The sequence below is a fragment of the Daldinia decipiens genome, assembly GCF_022478715.1.
Source record: "Daldinia decipiens strain CBS 113046 unplaced genomic scaffold F4813scaffold_9, whole genome shotgun sequence".
Taxonomy (NCBI): Eukaryota; Fungi; Ascomycota; class Sordariomycetes; order Xylariales; family Hypoxylaceae; genus Daldinia; species Daldinia decipiens.
In genome coordinates, this window is record NW_026054552.1 from 605,783 (window position 1) to 625,350 (window position 19,568).

General features: G+C 48.1%; 7 protein-coding genes and 1 non-coding gene across 8 annotated transcripts; 7 read left to right on the forward strand and 1 right to left on the reverse strand.

Moving 5' to 3' along the window:
* Positions 1-414: 414 nt before the first annotated feature.
* Positions 415-1,481, forward strand: F4813DRAFT_336873 (uncharacterized protein). The gene is made up of 2 exons (XM_049241207.1): positions 415-1,038; positions 1,106-1,481. Exons 1-2 carry the CDS (start codon positions 852-854, stop codon positions 1,390-1,392), a joined length of 474 nt encoding a protein of 157 aa, XP_049101525.1. The 5' UTR covers positions 415-851; the 3' UTR covers positions 1,393-1,481.
* A 1,705-nt stretch (positions 1,482-3,186) lies between these two features.
* On the forward strand, positions 3,187-3,298 carry F4813DRAFT_t52. The gene has a single exon. It is a non-coding gene; the product is annotated as a tRNA-Leu (tRNA).
* Positions 3,299-4,059: 761 nt separating this feature from the next.
* Positions 4,060-8,410, forward strand: F4813DRAFT_353348 (uncharacterized protein). Its single transcript, XM_049242630.1, has 3 exons — positions 4,060-4,589; positions 4,689-4,767; positions 4,880-8,410. The coding sequence occupies exons 1-3, from the start codon at positions 4,583-4,585 to the stop codon at positions 8,094-8,096; spliced, it is 3,303 nt and encodes a 1,100-aa protein (XP_049101526.1). The 5' UTR covers positions 4,060-4,582; the 3' UTR covers positions 8,097-8,410.
* On the reverse strand, positions 8,411-9,298 carry F4813DRAFT_353349 (dolichol phosphate-mannose biosynthesis regulatory protein). The gene is made up of 3 exons (XM_049242631.1): positions 9,064-9,298; positions 8,865-8,945; positions 8,411-8,800 (listed from the first exon to the last, which is right to left on the reverse strand). Exons 1-3 carry the CDS (start codon positions 9,064-9,066, stop codon positions 8,612-8,614), a joined length of 273 nt encoding a protein of 90 aa, XP_049101527.1. The 5' UTR covers positions 9,067-9,298; the 3' UTR covers positions 8,411-8,611.
* A 112-nt stretch (positions 9,299-9,410) lies between these two features.
* Positions 9,411-12,480, forward strand: F4813DRAFT_353351 (MIF4G-domain-containing protein). Its single transcript, XM_049242632.1, has one exon. It carries the CDS (start codon positions 9,578-9,580, stop codon positions 12,185-12,187), a length of 2,610 nt encoding a protein of 869 aa, XP_049101528.1. The 5' UTR covers positions 9,411-9,577; the 3' UTR covers positions 12,188-12,480.
* Positions 12,481-13,063: 583 nt separating this feature from the next.
* F4813DRAFT_353352 (LIP-domain-containing protein) lies at positions 13,064-14,680 on the forward strand. Its single transcript, XM_049242633.1, has one exon. It carries the CDS (start codon positions 13,189-13,191, stop codon positions 14,431-14,433), a length of 1,245 nt encoding a protein of 414 aa, XP_049101529.1. The 5' UTR covers positions 13,064-13,188; the 3' UTR covers positions 14,434-14,680.
* A 1,713-nt stretch (positions 14,681-16,393) lies between these two features.
* On the forward strand, positions 16,394-17,350 carry F4813DRAFT_401558 (uncharacterized protein; the record flags this gene model as incomplete). Its single annotated transcript, XM_049248424.1, has 1 exon — positions 16,394-17,350. One exon carries the CDS (start codon positions 16,394-16,396, stop codon positions 17,348-17,350), a length of 957 nt encoding a protein of 318 aa, XP_049101530.1.
* A 1,262-nt stretch (positions 17,351-18,612) lies between these two features.
* Positions 18,613-19,029, forward strand: F4813DRAFT_387673 (uncharacterized protein; the record flags this gene model as incomplete). The annotated part of the gene is made up of 1 exon (XM_049246583.1): positions 18,613-19,029. The coding sequence occupies one exon, from the start codon at positions 18,613-18,615 to the stop codon at positions 19,027-19,029; it is 417 nt and encodes a 138-aa protein (XP_049101531.1).
* Positions 19,030-19,568: the final 539 nt, after the last annotated feature.

Genomic DNA, 19,568 nt, shown 5'->3' on the forward strand with positions numbered 1-19,568 from the left:
CCTCTTTACTGATACCCGATGTCGTTTATCTGACTTTTAACTCAGTCCTTGACCCCTACTCGGCAGACTATCGAATGCCCAGCCTCGATTGGTCTTAGCATGTGCTAATCTAGCGACCCGCGGATCTGGGATAGCGTTCTAACATACCATTCAAGAGGGCTAGACTATTTTGTACGAATCGAAAGCTTCGAGGTTCTTACATACGTTATAGCATCACCTTCGTGGTTTACTCATACCGCCGCCAACATGGAATATCCAATTTCAATTTGTGTCTACTATTACCACATGTTTCTTCGGCCTATCCACCTAAGAGCATAATATTCTCGAGACTACCTGAACTTAGAAGTTCCAAAATACCCTAAGAAATGGCAATGCCTTGTGTTGTAAAGGCCGGGGGATGGTACCGGTCGAATTGTTCAGTTGTAGCCGGCTTGCAGATATCCAGGGCTATGATGTTGGCTTGTAACTCCACACGCTAGATATTTGCAGAAATTTCTGTTAGAGAACTGATTGCTTTAACCTTGCATGGCTATGCGGAGAAATATTTCTCGTTTACGATTATAAATAGATAGTCGTGTCGAGGCTAAGGTGGGTTGGTCGATGCTTCGAGGATAGTTCGAGGATAGTAATCGAAATCCATAATACTTGATTGACTGTTATACGTCGAGAATACGAGCCCCAACGATGAGGTGCTTAGTAAATACCAAATACCCCTCATTCAAGATAAAAGCTAGGTTTGAGTATCACTGGTAGCTGCCTACTTGGTCCTCACTGTCAAAACAAACGTCTTAAAATTATCTCCATCTATCATCCTAAACACTTACGCTCACCTCTCGAGGCCTATCTTCGTAATGGCGGCTTCTGATGACTATACGCCTTTATTCCCAATCGATCATCCGGTTGATGGAAAAGTCAAGAACTTCATATCGCAGTTCTACGCCATATCTGACGACAGGTCAAGGAATGAGGATTGGGTGAAGTCCTTCCTCCCCGATGCCACCATTATCATAGGGGATAAGATGGCGGTAGGAACTGAGAGTAGGCGAGATCTAGTGAAAACATGATAAACCGCATCTAGAAGCTAACACAGAGGCTGCTGGCATAGATATTCGTCATTTGCGCAAGGGAATGTGGGAAGGAGTGCAGGCGCGAAAGCATAGACCTTTGGCGGTGTATCCAGCCGTCTTCTATCCAGAGACGGCTTACGACGAAGGCGAAAAACCGGCCATTCAGTATATGATCGAAGGAACGTTGATTTCGACCGGGGAGAAGCTCGAGACCCGGGAGATAACGTGGGCGGCGCGCGCGATCCTAAAAGAGGAACAGGGAGAGCTGAAGTATAAGCTCTATCAAGTCTATCTGCATAAGAAACCCAGTACCCACGACGGATAGCTCGGTGATTTCTCTCGTTTGCGCACACTCGTTTGCAACTTGGCTTGGGCCATTTCTTCTGATTGCTGCTCTTAAGATCCTGTATTATAATAAATCATATTCATTGGCCTCTAGGTACGTGGGTACTTGGACGGTAGAATTGCGCGTGCAGGAAATCCCGCCCGACCCGTCTACCGTCTACCGCCAGGCGTCGGGGTCGGGATCGGGATGATGCAACGATATGAGTTTTGTCATGCTGGATGATGGACGCCTTGAGTTTGCTGAGATTGTAAAACTTGCAACCTGCTGCGCCCTGGGTACCTGACTTAAAGTCTTACTGTGTAATATGTATGTGTTATATATGTACTTGACCCAGGCGGATGTCCAGCACACCAGACTTGTTAACAAGAAACTAGTGTAGGTAGGTAGCTGTTCTAGAAATACATAGCAAAATAGTGTAATTTTGCTCTCGTGCCTAGCGCGCATATGGTTCTTCAGCTGGGCGTCAGCTGATCTTGTACATACATCCCACGGCGGGACGCCCTTGATCACGATGGCGGGTTGGGATGGGAGCGGTGGGAGAAGCTGTAGTGACCTAGTCTACCTCACTACATAGTATACATAATAGTATGTATGTAGATAGGTGGCTGGCAGGGGCGTGACTTGGCTTAGTATATTATTGATGATGGATGACGACGAAGTCCCGTGATGAAATCATTTGGAGCAAATAGTGTATCATCATTATTTAAATTGTTGGTCCGTGACCTTGAATGTGCCCCTTTTTACGAGTTGTCTTCTTTGATTCTTGAACCTAGGTAACCTAGTGATGTATAATACATGACTTGGGTAGGTATTTTCAGCGTCTCCCCCCCCCTTTTTTTTTTTATATCAAAGGAAGTCCTTTTTCGGAGTCCACGTTGTAAAGAGCCGATGACGTAGTATTGGAGCTGCTGATAAGGGAAATTCACATGAATGCATCGAGGCATCATTCATTGCTAAATATATTATTGTTCATATGTAAGACAAGGATAAGCTCTGTCAGTTGAAGGTTCCCAGCTGTATATTGTCTTACTCTGATCCATAGTGAGGGGCTCCCGCGGCTGGGTTGTGCTTGTGCATGTGCATCTTTTGGACAATGGGGAAATGGAAGAGCTGGATCTTCTTTATCTACCATGTACCTTGTAACTTGTTAACATCCTACCTAGGTAACCGGACTGGAATTATGCGCCGTATTGTGCTGCATTGTTAGCTTGTACAATAGACACCTAAGGTACAATGTAACATAAAGGGTACCTAACGCATACAGGGTACATACATATGTCTAACAATATACATAATGTACACATTCATCCTTGTTCCTTGCTTCCAACAACCCCAAACCCCCAGCATTAGTCCCCTCCACATGGTGCCTATCGCGCCTATTTACAGGCTAGAATCTGTTGGTTACATGTATTAGTATCACCTAATTCCCCTCTTCAGGCATCTTGATTGTACATGTCTAGGTACCTAGGTACCTATGTACTCAGATACCGTTTACATAATGCCCCTCCTTTCCGTTGCCGCTTGTGTTATCAGTCACATGCCTTGACTCACTTAATTATGAATACTATAGTACACTAATAATGCGTGAGAACGGATTACAAGAAAACGGTCTAGATCGGTAAGCTAACGGTTGGGAGATTGTTTGTCTGTTTGTTGAGTCAATATTAGTTAGCAGGCTAGCTACTATGAGAATGGCAACCCCACGATGATGCGAGGTAGCTTCGAATGAATATAGAACAACATTAGCCCTAGAAATATTCTATACATACCCAAGGCAAGATGTCCGAGCGGTCTATGGAGCTTCGCTCAAGTTTACCCAACTTAACCTTGTGAAAAGGGGATCGAAGTGTTGCAAAACGCGTGGGTTCGAATCCCACTCTTGTCATAACTCCTGATATCCTTAATTGGATATATCTTTTTGCTGCTTGGTAAGCTTCTACCTTTAAGATGGATTCCAACGCCAATGGTACATAGATAAAGACTATCGTCGATTTTTATGACTTGTAACGTAAAAAACATTATAGGTATTACCGGAACATGCAAATCTCTGTTTCCGAGCTGCAGTTTGCCGAAACGAGTTGCACGTTGGTCTTTCGGCAGACCTGAGTCACTTGCCGAGCTTGTAGAGCATCTCGTTAATTCTTCGAGCCCGTCGGAATGTCTGGCTCTGATGACATGGCTCTGGTGACGTCGATTGAGTATGCAGAGTATGCAGAGTATGCAACGCAAGATGAAGTAGCCTCATACCTAGGTACATAGCAACATCGGTAGGTGATTGATCAGCTATTTATGAAGGACCTAACCTAGGTTAATAAGATATGATAATTATACGAAAAACGGAGATAACATATTTCACGTCAGAGCCAAAACGGAAAGTGGCGGTACAATTTTATGCAAACCACTTATGCAATGTACTTTCTGTTAGGGTGGCACTGATTCGGTACTTACATAACGTATACACACGTATCAATTAATCAAGTGCTTTTATCATGTACATGCGTACACGTCTACATTCTCGTTCCTGAGGACGTACCTTATGTACATTGTATCTTACAAGGTTCCTGACCTCAATTCTACCCCCCTCCCCTCGGTTCTCCCTCTACTACATAGTATGTATACTTACATACCTTACCTACTTCGTACATACTCAGAAACTCAGCAACTCAGCAACTCAGCAACTAATGATACCCTTCCCTCTAACAACTACATAACATACTTGGACAAAAACTCTCATAGATTCGATACCCTTCTTTCTAAATACGTACATACTACTATTATACAGCAGTGCTGACAATAATCTCTTGATAACCTCGTCTATGAAAGATCTTACAAAATAGTAATAATTCCCTGCCGTTTTGTTCGGCTGCCTGCGTCTTCTTCTCCTTTGTGCTTCCCCTCCTAAACCTAGCCTCGGTGTCGATCGCGTACAACGCGCTTGTGTGTCTTTGTCCCTCCGACGAGTCGTCGAATCAACATTGAACTCTTCGACGTAATAACCTAAACCGACGCTCAACTTATTTGCGATACTGTCCTGACTCTTCTTTTCCCCCTTTTGACGTACTCCGTTCGCCATATTCGTTGCGACCCCTGCATTCCGAGTTGAGCTCCTTATCGAGCTCCTCCGCTGGCGAGCAGGAAACTGCCCCGGCCGTCCTGCTAGCACCGCCCTATGCCCGGTTCGTCTACCCGCGATACCTCTCCGACCTCGTCCTCCTCCGTGGGGAAAAAGAGTCGTAATAAACGAACCCAAAAACTTACCGCAAGTGATATCTCAGGTTCAAAGAAGAAGGACAATAATGTTAAAGAAAGCGGCGGGGTTGTCGCAGCGGTGACGAGACATGGGGCTAAGTTCTCGTACGTACCCCGTACCTCCTATCCAGTCGTTATCGAGCAAGTTGTCGATTCGCTGGTCGCTTGGGATTTAATCCGGCTGTAAATGGAACTTGGTGTGTTAACTGTAACTTAGTAGCAGCAATAATGCCAGCGATGCATCTCCGCCCTTTGACTCCCCTCTGGCGTCTCCGGAGCTGAAACCTACAGTTCCCGCATCCATACCCACGAACGGCAATGCAGCGTTCTCCCCGACGTTAGATGCGGCATCGACGACCTCTGTATCTGCTAGCACGGCCCCGAGTGCTAATGACTGGGCGCGAGCGATGGGGCCCTTGGCTGGCTCGCCGTCAAACTTGATAAGTATCATGGGCGACTCTCCACCAACTCAACCTTCTTCGTACGAGGATCAGCGGTCCTTACCATATGCTTGGAGTGCGCAGCAACAACGACAACACTTTGCAAACGGTCATGCTTATTCTGCTTCCCCCCCTACTGGTATTAGGCGACCTTTGAGCTTCCAGCTAGATGCACATTATCCCACGAATGACATCCGGTCTCAGGCGTCATCGCCCCCTGGAGTGCGAAGAAGTTCGATGCATTCGCCATATCTGCCGCCTCGAATTGGGTCTCATCCGCCGTTACCTCACCAGCCTCAGGCTCACTTCTACGGTGCTCCTGATATCGACTTCGATCTGAACGGCATAGCTGGCTTGAAACCGGGTGAGAGGGGCTTTTATTTCGGATTTGACACTCTTCCGAACCCAAGCGGGGCTCAGACGTCGGGCAGCGATAATGTTGTTCTCGCGGGCTACGAAGGTGGCATCGATATTTACAGTGCTACAAAGCATGCCGTAGAACCGCTTGCTAGTTTGAAAGGACTGCGGGGTGGTGTTTATAATGCAAAGATCTTACCCTGGAATGGAATGTCGGATCCGTACGGCATCTTTCCTTTAATTGCCCTTGTCATTCATGGACCGGTGGTACCACTGACGATCCCCGAGATAGCCGTTGACCACCACTCTGATGAGTCGTCCAGTCCTCGGCTGGACGGTATTCATACACCCCAGTCAGATAGCAACCAGCGACAAATCAGCATTGGAAAGACGATACCAATAATAGATGCCTATCAGACCACTGTCGAGGTATATTCTCTAACAACCAACAGGCTTGTTGATGTACTTCTGCAGGCACCGAAGACCCCTATCAAGACTTTAGTGACAAACCCAGTCTTTAGAAGTCCGCCACCAGCTGGTGCTTTTCAGCTTCGTGCCGATGCTGGGAGCGTTCTGATTTCTTCAGGGGTCACGGGTGAGTGCTGGATATACCGGCAGACGAAATGCGAGCAAGACCCTGGGTGTCAGTTTTGCTGTGTGGGTAAGGTATGGACTAGTTTGAGCGGAGGTTCAATCCCTGAGAAGGATGGTAGTCAAAGCCCGCTTCCTGTTGGAAAACGTCCGCAGATGCCTATCGTCGCAATCAACGGCAGGTGGCTGGCATATTGTCCACCAGCGCCTTCACCTCAGAAATCACTCAACCCGTACATTCCGGTACCGCTGGAAGGCAAAGCGCCTGGCTTAGCGACCCTTGCTCCTCCCATCTTGCCAAATGAGAGTTCGGATGTCGACCAGCCCGTTCCTGACGGCGTTATGAACCGTATAATGAGAGAAACTACACAGGATTTCATCCAAGGAGCTCGGTGGGTTACGAAGCAGTCGGCTCAGCTATGGAAAAACTACTGGTCTAAGCCTGGCCAGCAAGCACAATCTCGTCAGCCTCAAATGGGCTCACCGCCCTGGAATGGGGGGTACTCAGGGAGACCGGATGCATCACAATTTCCTCCGACTTACGGTATTCCTGGTCAGGCGGTATCTAAGGAACCGGGTCTAGTATCGATCTTAGACCTACAGGGCTTGTCAAATTCAGCAGCAGTTCACCACGTTACTACGTTCAAAGCACCACTTGGTTGTAGCTTTTTGTCGTTCTCTCCGACTGGTTTATCCATATTCACTGCGAGCAGCAAAGGAGATGTGCAGACAGTGTGGGATCTGATGCGTATTCAGTACACGAAATCCTCGGCCTTGCAAAATTCGCAATTAGCTAACGGCCACACGACACGAGTAAGGCAGGTCGCACAGTTTTCACGGATGACTGTCGCTCGTATCGTTGATGTAGCATGGGCGAGACCAAACGGAGAGCGAGCCGCGATGGTGACCGAGAGAGGCACAGTACACTTGCTCGATATGCCTCCGAGTGCGTTCACCTGGCCCCCTCCTCGTCGTCGGATTAGAGTTGAGGACGGATTGCCCGCGGGTCCTGAAAATGCACCCTCGGCGGTTTCGCTGGCATCGAATGCACTTAGTTCTGCTTATGGTGCCACTCGAACTCTTACTTCCCGCCATCGGCGTACGAGCTCAAACTCGCAAACGCCGCCTACCATCATGGACCGCGCTGGATATGGGGGCAAGGTACTTGCTGCAGGAATTAGTCATTCATTGGGAAACGCAGGCACCGCCATCAGCCAGCTACGCCACACAGGCGAAAACCGTGTCAGCCTACCACCCGGTAGCATGTTGCCTGGCCCGTTCTGCGCGACGTGGATTACTGGTAAGAAGTATCACAACCTGTTCGTATTAGGGGATGGTTTAGTTAGGACTTTTCCAGGAAAAAGCAGAAGGCCAATGATCGGAAAGGATAAATCTCGTTTCCAGCGCGGCAATCAGTACAGGGACTTCAAGTTGAACCATTTGCCCGATGATTTGATTGCGCCGTCTATCAAGCAGATTATCGACCCTATCGAGGATCTTGACCCCATTAACCAAGAACATGATGGTGGTAACACGTTGGTTTTCAACCCTCGACCACAACTTACCGATGCCGAATATAGTCCTGAGACTTTTATCCCACAAGCTGAGATAGAGTCTAGTGCACCCTATCAGCCGTTCCACACCGATAGGCGGGTGGGACTGTATTTATATGATGACGGGTCTGCAACTTCTGTATCTGAACTTCTCCAGGCTACGACCCTAGAGGATACGCCGAGGGGCGGCAAAACTCGACGGTCCTGGACGCCTCCGAAACAGCCATGGGCTTTCGGAGAAGTCTTAAACGTGGATAGGGTGAACGTGGGAATAGTACACTTCGTTGAAGAGGATATCAGTACCAGCGTCGATGACCATCGTGCCCTACCCGCCTCGGCCATGGAGCGGGTCCTGCAGGTTGGCGAGAACGATGAGCAAATCGTAGTCACAACCCGACGGCGTAGAGGCGGTAATAGATCTACGGACGCGGACGAGGATGGATTCTTTGAAGATGATTGCGAAGTACTTGATTTTGCGGACCAGAGAGTTTGAGGTAGATGCCGAATTTGGAGGAATTGACCTTGTTACTTGTATAGGCGTCTCGGTTCAACACGGGAGTTTGATTCTCAGACTGCCCAAGCATGTGCGAGAGGCAATAGACGAAGCTATCTCTGCGAACATATCCTGTTAGACCCTCGCTTATCTGGTTTGGATTCTGAAGTCACGGAACGGTGGGATTGGCGTCTATTGCATAAGTCATATTGCATTGCAGACACGAAATATATAGTCCTATCAATACGGGGTTGAGAACACAACTCAATTAGATACCGTCAAATCACCTCTGGTATTCATCTTCCAGGACGTGAACTGTATTGATTATTGTTCATTTTTTACCATTAGGGGTTTATTATTATGTAGATTTAGCAACATAGATCAGCCAGCTGGCTCAGGGGCAACGCTTGCAATGTCATAACTAGAGTCCAACTAAGTCCAACTAAGCCCAACTTTGCCTAATTTCTCCATGTATGTCGAGTACGTGTTTCCCAATTTTCGAAGCCAAATACCATCTACGCCTTCTTCTTAGATGCTGCGGCCTTGGCCTTAGCAGCCTTCTTCCTGTTGCTACGGATCATGACGACGCTCAGGAACGAGCCGACAACGGCGCATCCGAGTAGGATAAGGATAACAGGTAAACGAATAGCCCAGACCCGCGGCGGGAAGAAGTTGTGGAGAGGGTGGTCTGAATCGACGAAGGGCTATGCGTAGATATGTTAGACTGCGGTTTGAGATGGAAAAGGGGGGGGAATAATGTCGCCGTACCATAGCCAACGTCCAGATCGAATAGTAGAGAAAGACGACGGAGGCGGCCACCAGCATGGCTAAACCAACGAGAGTGCCGAGCTGCAAAGTGATTAAAGGTTAGTAAGGAGCTATACTACTATGGTATGATGCATACAGCGCACAGCGCACAGCGCAGGGCGCAAGAAGTCAAAGATGAAAGAGGGGATATCAGACGTACCATTGTCGATTATAAGATGGTAAACGAATAAATTTTAGGTTCAGGTAAGGAACGTGGTGAATTGGCAAGTAGATAGTTGGTATTGGCTTCGTCTAGATGATGACCTGGCTAGAAATCGAAATGTCCCATCGAACGAAACGAGACGCGACACGAATAGTGAATTGGAATAGTGGATCAATTAGGACTTTGGTCTAAGACTTGGGGCACTTGGGGCACTTGGGGGCTTGATTATGTGGCTTGTACAATACAATAATACCGCTAAGCTACCTACCTAATGCAGGTGTGTTACCAGTGGTCCCACTTTCCCGAGAGCTATCCAGCCTCATCCAAACTTTCGTCACGTTAACATTTGCCCTTGCCTGCTTCAACTTTTTCCATCGCCAACTTCATCTTTTTCAACGACAACTTTCCCGACGGCGGGGATAACTAACTAGTTGGTTGTAGCCTCGAACCTCGGGTCGTTAGTTCGCTACTCTAGCCTATATAATTTATTCTACTAGGGTAGTAAGAGACGATGGCCGAAGTCGAGACGCGCCACCTAGGCGAACGATCGCCGACCGAAGTTCCCGTTCCTCGCTCTCCCCGTCGCGATCCTGATCGTGGTCAACGTCGCGATGGCGGTGATACGTACAGACCTGCGCGCGACCGCGGCCGTCGCTCACCCCCCCGGCAACGTTCGCCACCTCGTCAGCGCACGCCGCCCAAAATGCCTACCGAGGAGGAGAAGCAGGCGGCAGCAAAGGCCGAATACCAGAAGCTTTTAAATATGCGATCGGGAGGAACGTATATCCCTCCTGCACGTCTGCGAGCGCTGCAGGCCCAGATCACGGACAAGACAAGCAAGGAATATCAGCGGATGGCTTGGGAGGCGTTAAAGAAGAGTATTAACGGCCTTATCAATAAGGTTAACGTCTCCAACATCAAACATATCGTCCCGGAATTGTTCCAGGAGAATTTGGTCAGGGGACGGGGACTCTTTTGCAGAAGCATCATGAAAGCGCAAGCGGCAAGTTTGCCATTTACCCCGGTTCTAGCAGCCATGGCGGCTATCGTCAACACGAAGTTACCGCAGGTTGGTGAGCTGCTTGTTAAGAGACTGGTCGTACAATTCAGGAAAGCGTTCAAGCGGAATGATAAGGCGGTGTGTTTATCATCGACTACGTTCATTGCGCATCTGGTCAACCAACAGGTAGTTCACGAGATGCTGGCTGCTCAGATGCTGATCTTGCTATTACAAAAACCGACGGATGACAGCGTAGAAATTGCGGTTGGTCTGACGAAGGAAGTGGGACAGCATTTGGAAGACATGAACCCGGCCATTGCAGGTATCGTCTTCGACCAATTCAGAAACATCCTTCACGAGGCGGATATCGACAAGCGGGTGCAATTTATGATTGAGGTTTTATTCCAAGTACGGAAGGATAAATTCAAGGATAACCCTGCGATCAAGGAGGAGCTAGATTTAATCGAGGAGGAAGACCAGATTACACATAAGATTGACCTAGGCGCGGACCTGGACGTCCAGGATGGCCTGAACATCTTCAAATTTGATCCGGAATGGGAGGAAAATGAAGCAGCTTATAAGAGGCTACGAGCTGAGATTCTTGGGGAGGGAAGTGACGATGAAGAAGATGAGGACGATGAGGACGAGAGCTCCGAGGAGGAAGACGAGGAGCAAAAAGCCATGGAGATCAAGGATCAGTCTAACACCGACCTTGTCAATCTCCGTAAAACCATCTACCTCACCATTATGAGCAGCATGGACCCCGAAGAATGTGTCCATAAGCTCATGAAGATCAACCTGCCAACTGGCCAGGAACCTGAGCTACCTTCTATGGTTGTAGAATGCTGTAGTCAGGAAAAAACGTATTCAAAGTTTTTCGGCTTGATTGGGGAGAGATTTGCTAAGATCAATCGTCTATGGTGCGACCTTTTTACTCAGAGCTTTGAAAAGTATTATGAAACGATTCACCGGTACGAGACAAATCGACTACGAAACATTGCGAGATTCTTTGGCCACATGTTTGGTTCGGACGCTATCGGATGGCATGCTATGTCTGTCATACATCTGAACGAAGAGGAGACGACCTCTGCTAGCAGAATTTTCATCAAGATCCTATTCCAAGAAATCTCAGAAGAGCTCGGTATGACAAAGTTACAGGCACGAATGCGGGAGGATATGCTACAAGAAAGCTTTACGGGTCTGTTCCCACGCAACAATCCTCGTAACGTACGATTCTCGATCAATTACTTTACCAGTATTGGAATGGGTGCCCTAACAGAGGAGATGAGAGAGTACCTGGCCAATATGCCGAAGCCAACTCTTCCCGCACCTCCTGCTGTCGACAATTCCGACTCGGATTCTGTGTCTAGCTATTCATCATATACTGGTTCTTCCTATTCGTCTAGGTCTAGATCTCGTACACCGCCACGGAGGGCTCTTGATAGAGGCCGATCAGTATCTCGAACACCGCCGAGACGAGCTAGATCGGCATCATATAGCAGGAGTAGAAGTCCATCCCGCTCCCGATCGTATTCGTACAGTTCGTCTCGGAGCCCGTCTCCGCGGCGGACTAACAAGAAATATTCTGGCTCCCCTAGTCCGCCTCGTGGTCGTCGCGACTCCAATTATTCGCGGTACAGATCGGTAACCCCAGTGCCGGCACGGGGAGCTGGTAGGCCTCGTTCGTATAGCCGTAACCGCGACTCCACACGATCTCGTTCATACACACCTTCACGGAGCCGCAGCCCGGCTCCTCGCAAAGCAGCAGCAAGACCGCCGTCATTGAGTCGGAGTCCGCCACCGCGTAGGGCACCAACGAGACGAGATTCATACTCGGCCAGTCCCCTTCCTCGTCGAGCACGCCGTAGCTCGAGCCACTCCCGATCTCGATCCCCTCCTCCGCAGCGGGGCCGTTCCTCTAGGTCACCATCATCACCCCCGAGGCGACGTAGAAATACTAGCTCTATCAGCAGCGCTCCCAAGAAGAGGCCGCGATACGATAGCCGGTCACCTACCTCAGTCGACAAAAAGAGAAGACGGTACAGTTACAGCCCTAGCAGATCTCGGACAGGTTCGCCGCCGCCGCCCCGCGCTAAGCAGGATGGTAGGGTTAGAGGATAGGTACTGCATATGTTGAAGCGGAGAGTATTTACCCCGCAAGGGAGCGTTTCTATCAAGATGGGGGTTGTAGTTTAGGGTGGGTGTAAAGTAATGAAGAAAGGATTACGGAATCCCTAGCTGTGTTTTGGCGTTGCCCTTTTTGAACTTGCTCTTGCACTTACGCCGGCTGAGTTCACCTCGATGTAAAATATATCACAGACTGGAGTTACTGCAGCAGTAGGTTAGATATCAAAGCATTGGCCGTAATTTTACAAGAATGTGTTACCAGTTAATGATAATTGCTCTTATAACAACTGACTGATGTCTTCGTGCTACATGTGAATGCCTAAGGTTTATCTTGGGATATTATGTTACATGTAAGTAAAGATTTCTTATTTACATAAGACATGCCTTGCTATTTTATGCGAATTTTTCCTGTCTTATAAGAAGCAGTAAAGATGAAAGAAATAAAAGACGACAGAACTAGAATCCTAGTAGGGTATAAATGACTTGGTAGTGGATTCAGGGGTAGGTCTATTAGGATTAGCCATATAAAAACGCACAACGCCCTCGTAAGGTAGAAGGAAAGCGTTAATAGTTCAATATAATTTTTCTAACATTTATTCTACATACATGTAGTTATAGCATTTGTTAAAGGCACAATACCTATTAAATATAATGCGGTATATACCTGCCTTAGGCTTTTGTGCTGTTAGCCGACAATGAGACCTCCAGCCTAATCAAAGTGCGTCAGTCTTGATACCTGACGTTGGTAGCCGTCTTGCCTACACTATTGGCCTCGTGGCGCCCTATGGCGTCCACGTTCGGACCCGAACGACCAAGAATTATCAATCCCCTTGCTTACCAGGACACCGATAATTATATTAACTGCTAAGAGGCTTGCTTATAAGTCGAATCCTTTCAACCCATCTCAATGGCATATATTAGCTACCCCCTCACCATACACCTGAAGAGTAGTGCGAAGTTCTATTGTAATATCTCTACAACCATATACAAGATCAATGGATTCTATGACACAAAATAATAAGCTGCCCGCTTCAACTAAGGATCCTGAACGTGTGGCCAAGCATCATCTTACTCATATGTCACCACCTACTGAAGAATCGAGTGGCGCCGACGTGCGCCCTCTAAGCTGGCTGTTTGGTCTTCACAAAGTCCCACAGCAGTCAGGCTCTTCCATATTCCAGGAGGCCGGTCCAGCATCTCAACCGTTGCCTCCTAGTAAAGATCCGTGGTACAAGGCACCGGCCGGGTTTGAAACCAAAGAGCCCGGTACTATTCTCAGGATACGTCCTGCACCAGGTATTCTTGCCTTCGTTGGTAACAGCTCGGCTTCGTATAATATACTCTACCGCACCACCGATTCACGCTATCGGCCTTCTTGGGCCGTTACCACGTTACTTATTCCTAAATCCTTCTATGTCTCCCCCTCGGGAAAGACGGCCATGCTGTCTTACCAATTCGCATACAACACGGTCAACCTTGACTCCAGCCCCTCGTACACCTTGAACCAGGAGCAATTGCAGTCCAATGTCGACCTCGGCATTCAGTCGAATACCTCGCTGCTTACCGAATTGCTTGGACAAGGCTGGATCATCAACACTCCCGATTTCGAAGGCCCTAGCGCGGCCTTCGGTGCCAGTGTGCTGGCTGGACACGCCACGCTTGACTCAATCCGTGCGGTTCTCAACTTGGCGCGCTTGACTGGCGATGCCAACATCACGACCGCCATGTGGGGCTACAGCGGCGGCAGTATCGCCACCGAGGCCGCCGCCGAACTGCAGGTTCAATACGCCCCCGAGCTCGACATCTCCGGGGTCGTGGTGGGAGGCCTAGCAGACCACGTCTCCGATAACATGGACATGCTCAACAAGAGCCCCATCGCCGTTTCCCTAGTAGCCGCCCTCCTGGGGACGACGTCGCAGTATCCCGAAGCCGCGGCGTACGTCCGCAGGCGGCTCCGGCCCGAGACGGCCGACCAGTTCCTGAGCGCGAGGGACATGGATTTCGGCGCCTCGCTGCGGGCCTTCGCGATGAAGGACATCTATGGGTATTTCGTAGGCGGGGCGGCGGATCTGAAAGAGCCGGTGCTGCGCAGGGTGTTCGACGTGGAGGGGAGGCGCGGGTTCCACGGCGTGCCTGCTATGCCCATGTTCATGTACAAGGCTATCGGGGACGAGTTCTGCCCGATAGATATGACGGACCGGCTGGTAGAGAGGTTCTGCGGTAGAGAGGTTCTGCGGTAGGGGGGCGGACGTCACGTATGAGAGGAACAGCGTGGGCGGACATGTGTCTGAGATTGCGAACGGGAAGGGCAGGGCGGTTAGGTGGCTTTGGAGTGTTTTTGACGAATCTTACGTCCCGGCTGCGGAGGGGGGTGCAATCCGAGATGTTGCAGTAAACATGTCTTCTTTAGATACGTAGGAATCTGTTTGCATTTGTTTTGTTAACGCTTGTTTCTTTTTTGTCTAGAGAGCCTGTCGTTGACAAGCAATGGGGGGTTAGCTTGGTAGCTAGAGTATCATATAGCTCAGTTTTTACCACTTGATATTGTTCGTTTTCGTATGGAGTGGTTTGTAATAATTACAGCACGGTCAGGCAGGCAGTTAAATATCTACCGCTATACTTTAAGGTATATGGCGATCACCGTAAGCATGCTATTGCACCGTTTAGGTACGGATAAAACCTCAAACTACCGTAGATACATGATATTATATGTTTACGTGGTTAACCTACCTACCTGAGGCATTCAGCCTGGCGCCCTAGAGAAATTTGCTACATAGAGAGCAATTGGTACTTGCTTCCATGTCAAGCTGGTCGATTATTTGCCATCCGTGGATATCATCATAGACACTTATAAACGCAAACGTAGTGCTTTGCCTTTTGAATGCACTATATATAGTCGTATAGAGCTGTACTTTCGGGAGAATACATTTTGGTTAACTATATTTCTATTCACAGTCTATTACCCTCGTCTCTCGGAAACTTACTACTTACTATAAGTAATACAACCATGCCCAAGATTGCCAAATACACCTATTATTGACACAACTTGAAAGAATATTATTACTGAACATGCTTGAATGTCCTAGCTGAAGCAATTTAGCGTAATATAGTCCAGATAATGACACGCCGTCGATATATTAGTTACTGTTATCGTTTAGTTAAGTCTCGAGGCCCAAGTACCTATCTAATAATATCCACTTCAACAGCTTTGAGGAGTTGGTATACGTTTAGAGAGATTATAACTTTTCATTACTATATTTAATTCCGGCAATTGTACGTATCGACGCTCTTGGGAGATAAGCAGAATTTGTTTACTTCATATACGATATAATATATTTCAATATGCCCTCAGGAGGACGTACCTTATGCTTATGTATCACATATAGACACCGAGCAGGTAAATCCAATACGTACGTACCTAGGTACGTACGTGATTTAATGAGGTACCAAGGTACGTCTCGTCTAGTTAAGAGGTACCTACCTATCTTGTTAAGCATGTTTACACCTAGGTAAGTATGTGGTAGGTGGGTATGTTAGCAGTTGCATGACTCACGATATTTCTTAGGAGAGCACGGATAATAGCAACACAGTATCTCGTACCTTGGGTACAATCCAAGTTGTTACTCGGTACATGTACCAACCTCGGTGGGCAAGTTGACATACACGTATGGAGTTTTCTCTTAGACATTGTCTGGTGTGAAGGTGCGTATGAAGGTACGTATCATGATACTAACCACCCTTCATAGTTCAAAGTATGCTTGCTACTGCCACTTACCTCGACAACGGGCCTAAACGTTAGTGATTGTTCCCCGGTTGCCAGTGTCAAAGTGGAGCGACTCGGCTCCGGATTGACTCAACACTCACTCCGTCCGGTTACGTTACGTGGTAGCTCTCGACACGGGTCTATTTTGTACCAAACTCCAGCTTAATTCGTTACAGTCACTGTTTTTACTAGTGACATATCTTCAGCTGTAAGGTGGTCTATGCCTCAGATCTGGAAAGTATATAAACATGGCCTCCATCCCACATTTCCAAGCTCCCTCTCTTTCCTTCTTCTCCTACTCATAGATGCTCAATTGTCAAAGTCTTTCCTATATCAGACAATAACCTAACATCTTCAAAACCATTCATTACAACCATCCATCATAAACATTATCAAACTATTCATCATCCAGCACTTGTCTCACGCTTTCCACCACCATGTTTGAACTCGTATTCTCCATGCTCAACATGGGGCTGGCACCAGCACCGGCACCGGCACCGGCTTCGGACAGGGTCTTCGCCGTGCCCGAACTCCTCGAAAACATCCTTTCGCGGGTCAACAAGACTGATCTTCTTGTTAACATGCAACGGGTATCGAAACACTGGAAAGCCGTCATCGAGGCATCGCCTGAATTCCAGAAGGCCTTGTTCTTTCGCGCAAGCTCTAGATCCATGGACCCATACAAGAGATACCTCAAGAATCTCAAGTTGGCGTCCGTCGCCAAACCGTTCTTCAGCGTGGCGCTTTGGCAACGTAACGAATCTGAGGACAAACCGTTCAGTCATGTCTGGATGAGGGACATCGTCTGGTGGTTCGACTCTGATATCCGACAAAAATGGCTGTTTGAAAACGCTTCTTGGCGTAGAATGTATGTGTCTCAGCCACCGATCAAGAGACTTCATTGGCAGATCGAAAGAGATGACCAGGAGAATCACGGACTCTCCTTGCCTGGAACCATAGCAGAGTTTGAATTCCCAGGAGGATTGCGGATGGGTGACTACTATGACCTCGTCCTTGGCACTAGAGGCACCCACGAAGTCGTATGGCCGGGCTCGTCTGGGCCGGCCCACCGCGATACCGAGTCGGATGCTGAGGTTCGGTGGATAGACCAAGAGCACCGGAGAGCGCGCGAGCAACATGCGATCATGGTCAAACAGCATATATCTCCAGACGAGGAACACCCGAAACCCAGCCGGGATGACTATTGGAATCCCAAAGACCTTCAGAGATACCAACAAAATGTTCGTCTGGTAAAGGGGCTGGATGTCAAGGTGACGGATGGGACTGTGGCTTGGAGCTATACATGGCTGGGAAACGACAGCGCCTCAGGTATGAGGATGTTCCTTCGTGCGGCGCAAGAATGGATCCCCGAAGCCGACGACTACTATTATTAGAGACGCTATACCGCCATACAGTATGTCTTAATCGCCTTAGTCTTCGTTGGAAAGTGCTAACTGATTAACAGCGTCAGGCGATTAGCTCCGGGAGACTTTACTATAATTCTCCTCGGTGAACCCAGCTTCCTCGGTCTACTAGGATAGGAAAGGGGTGATGGTTTTCGCACAGGCGTGGTTTGGTGTGGGCGAGTTCATTATGCAAAGAGTACTTCGTCTAGCTACTGCCTAGAGAAATAAGGATGGTTCTGGTTTGGTTTCGGGGGATAAGGTTCGTTTATTCTTGAGAGGATAACGGAATTTGGGAGGGACGGGAATTAGTTGTCAGATGGACAACGTACCAACTTACCTACCTAAAATATTGGTAGAGAATCAAGCCCTTTATTACTCACACGATGTCGTATCTTCAAAACTTCCGGTTACCTTGCGTAGCAACTCTCGACACAGACCTATTTAATACCAATCTTTAGCTCAAATCGTCACAGTTATTATTTGTACCGGCAATAGACCTTTAGCTCTGAGGTGGCTTATGCATCAGATTTGAAAAAAATATATAAACCTGGCCTCCCTCCCACTTTTTCGAACTTTCTTCTTCCCATTCCTCACAGCATGGATATACTTCCCAATGCGTAGCGAGTGTCCAAGCACTGGCGGGCGACTATCGTGGGATCTCCCAAGATGCAGACAACTCTATTCTTCCACAGCAGCCTTAAGCCATTAAACTAGGAAAGATATACCAAAAACTATTCACGGAGCTCGCTCTCAGCACAGCGTTTGACACCACGGGTGGTGTAACTCTACGAGGGGTGCATCGGAGTCCTCCTCCTCCTCCTGATGAGCCGACATGTCAGCTACTTGATTCACGGCATCGTCGGGAGCCACGAGGGGGCTCGGGGAAGAAGGTCCCGGTTCGGGGCGAAGAGCCGCAAGACGTACGCGACGAGCATTGGCAGCGTTGGATAGCCGATACTGTTGCGCCTTGCTTCGACGAGGCATTGTGAATAAGTCGTTAAAGTAATCGCGCATACTTTTGGCTAAAGCTTTTCAATGTAAAGCTTTTCCATTATAGATCATATCCCAGCCGCACCAAATACGGCTTCCTATCGCTGGAGGAGATCCACCAGTGTCTTGGTTACGATATCCGAGAAGCATGGCTGGCTGATAATGCTTCTTGGCGAAACATGCTTGTGTCACAGCCGCCGATTACAAAGATTCATTGGCAAGTGTGGAGAGAAGATGAAGATAGTGAGTTGCCCGGAACAATGGCTGAGTTCAGATTTCCGGATGGGCTACGCATGGGGGATTTGTACGACTTAATCCTCGGTACTAGATGCGACCACGAGATCACATGGCCGACCTTGGAGGTTGGATATGGACATGGTAGACGTGATCTTGGAGAATGGGAACAAGACCAGGCTTTGAAGGCCTATGGACAGCGCGCAATCCTGATCAAGCAAGTCGTCTACGAGGAACATTTGAAAGCCCTCTCCAAGCGAGAGTCGTACTGGCACCCAACATGTCTTCACAAGTACTATCGAAACACCACTGCACTCAAGACACGAGAGATAGTGAACGGAAGTGTGACTTCGGGCTATAAGACGCGCGGGACCGATCAATCCTCTGCCATGGAGATATTCCTCCACTACGCCCGAGACCCTATTCCTCCCATGGCCTACTAGTTCTGACAAGATGGGACTGACGCTCCAGTATATGGTATTTCTAATTGCTCTGGTCTCTACTGAAAGTTGCTAACACAATAACAGGTTGAGCAATCACTCTTAAGGACTTTGGTAGCTTCTTCATGAATGCTATTCAATCAGTCTGATTCAGGTTGTCTCCATAAGATGTGTGCGGGGGGATAGGGGGATGGTTTACGGTTTCGTGGAGGGATAGTCTGGCGGATAGTCTGGTATGGGGGAAGGATGATGGGAAGTGGGATATGGCTGCTACTAGGAGGAGGATTCTCACTTGGCTTCAGACAGATTGTACCCCGATTGTTCCAATAACTGAAGCCTTATCATACAACTAATACGTATTATTTAAGCTTGAATATAAGTGTCACAAAATTGATACGTGTTATTTAAGCATTGATATAAGGCAATATTAATGAAATTCTTAATAATTTAATTAGTTGTTACAAGATTGTAAAAACGCGTGTTTTACCGTTATTTATATGAACTTAAAGATTTTAAATCACTTAACAAGGCTGACTAATCTA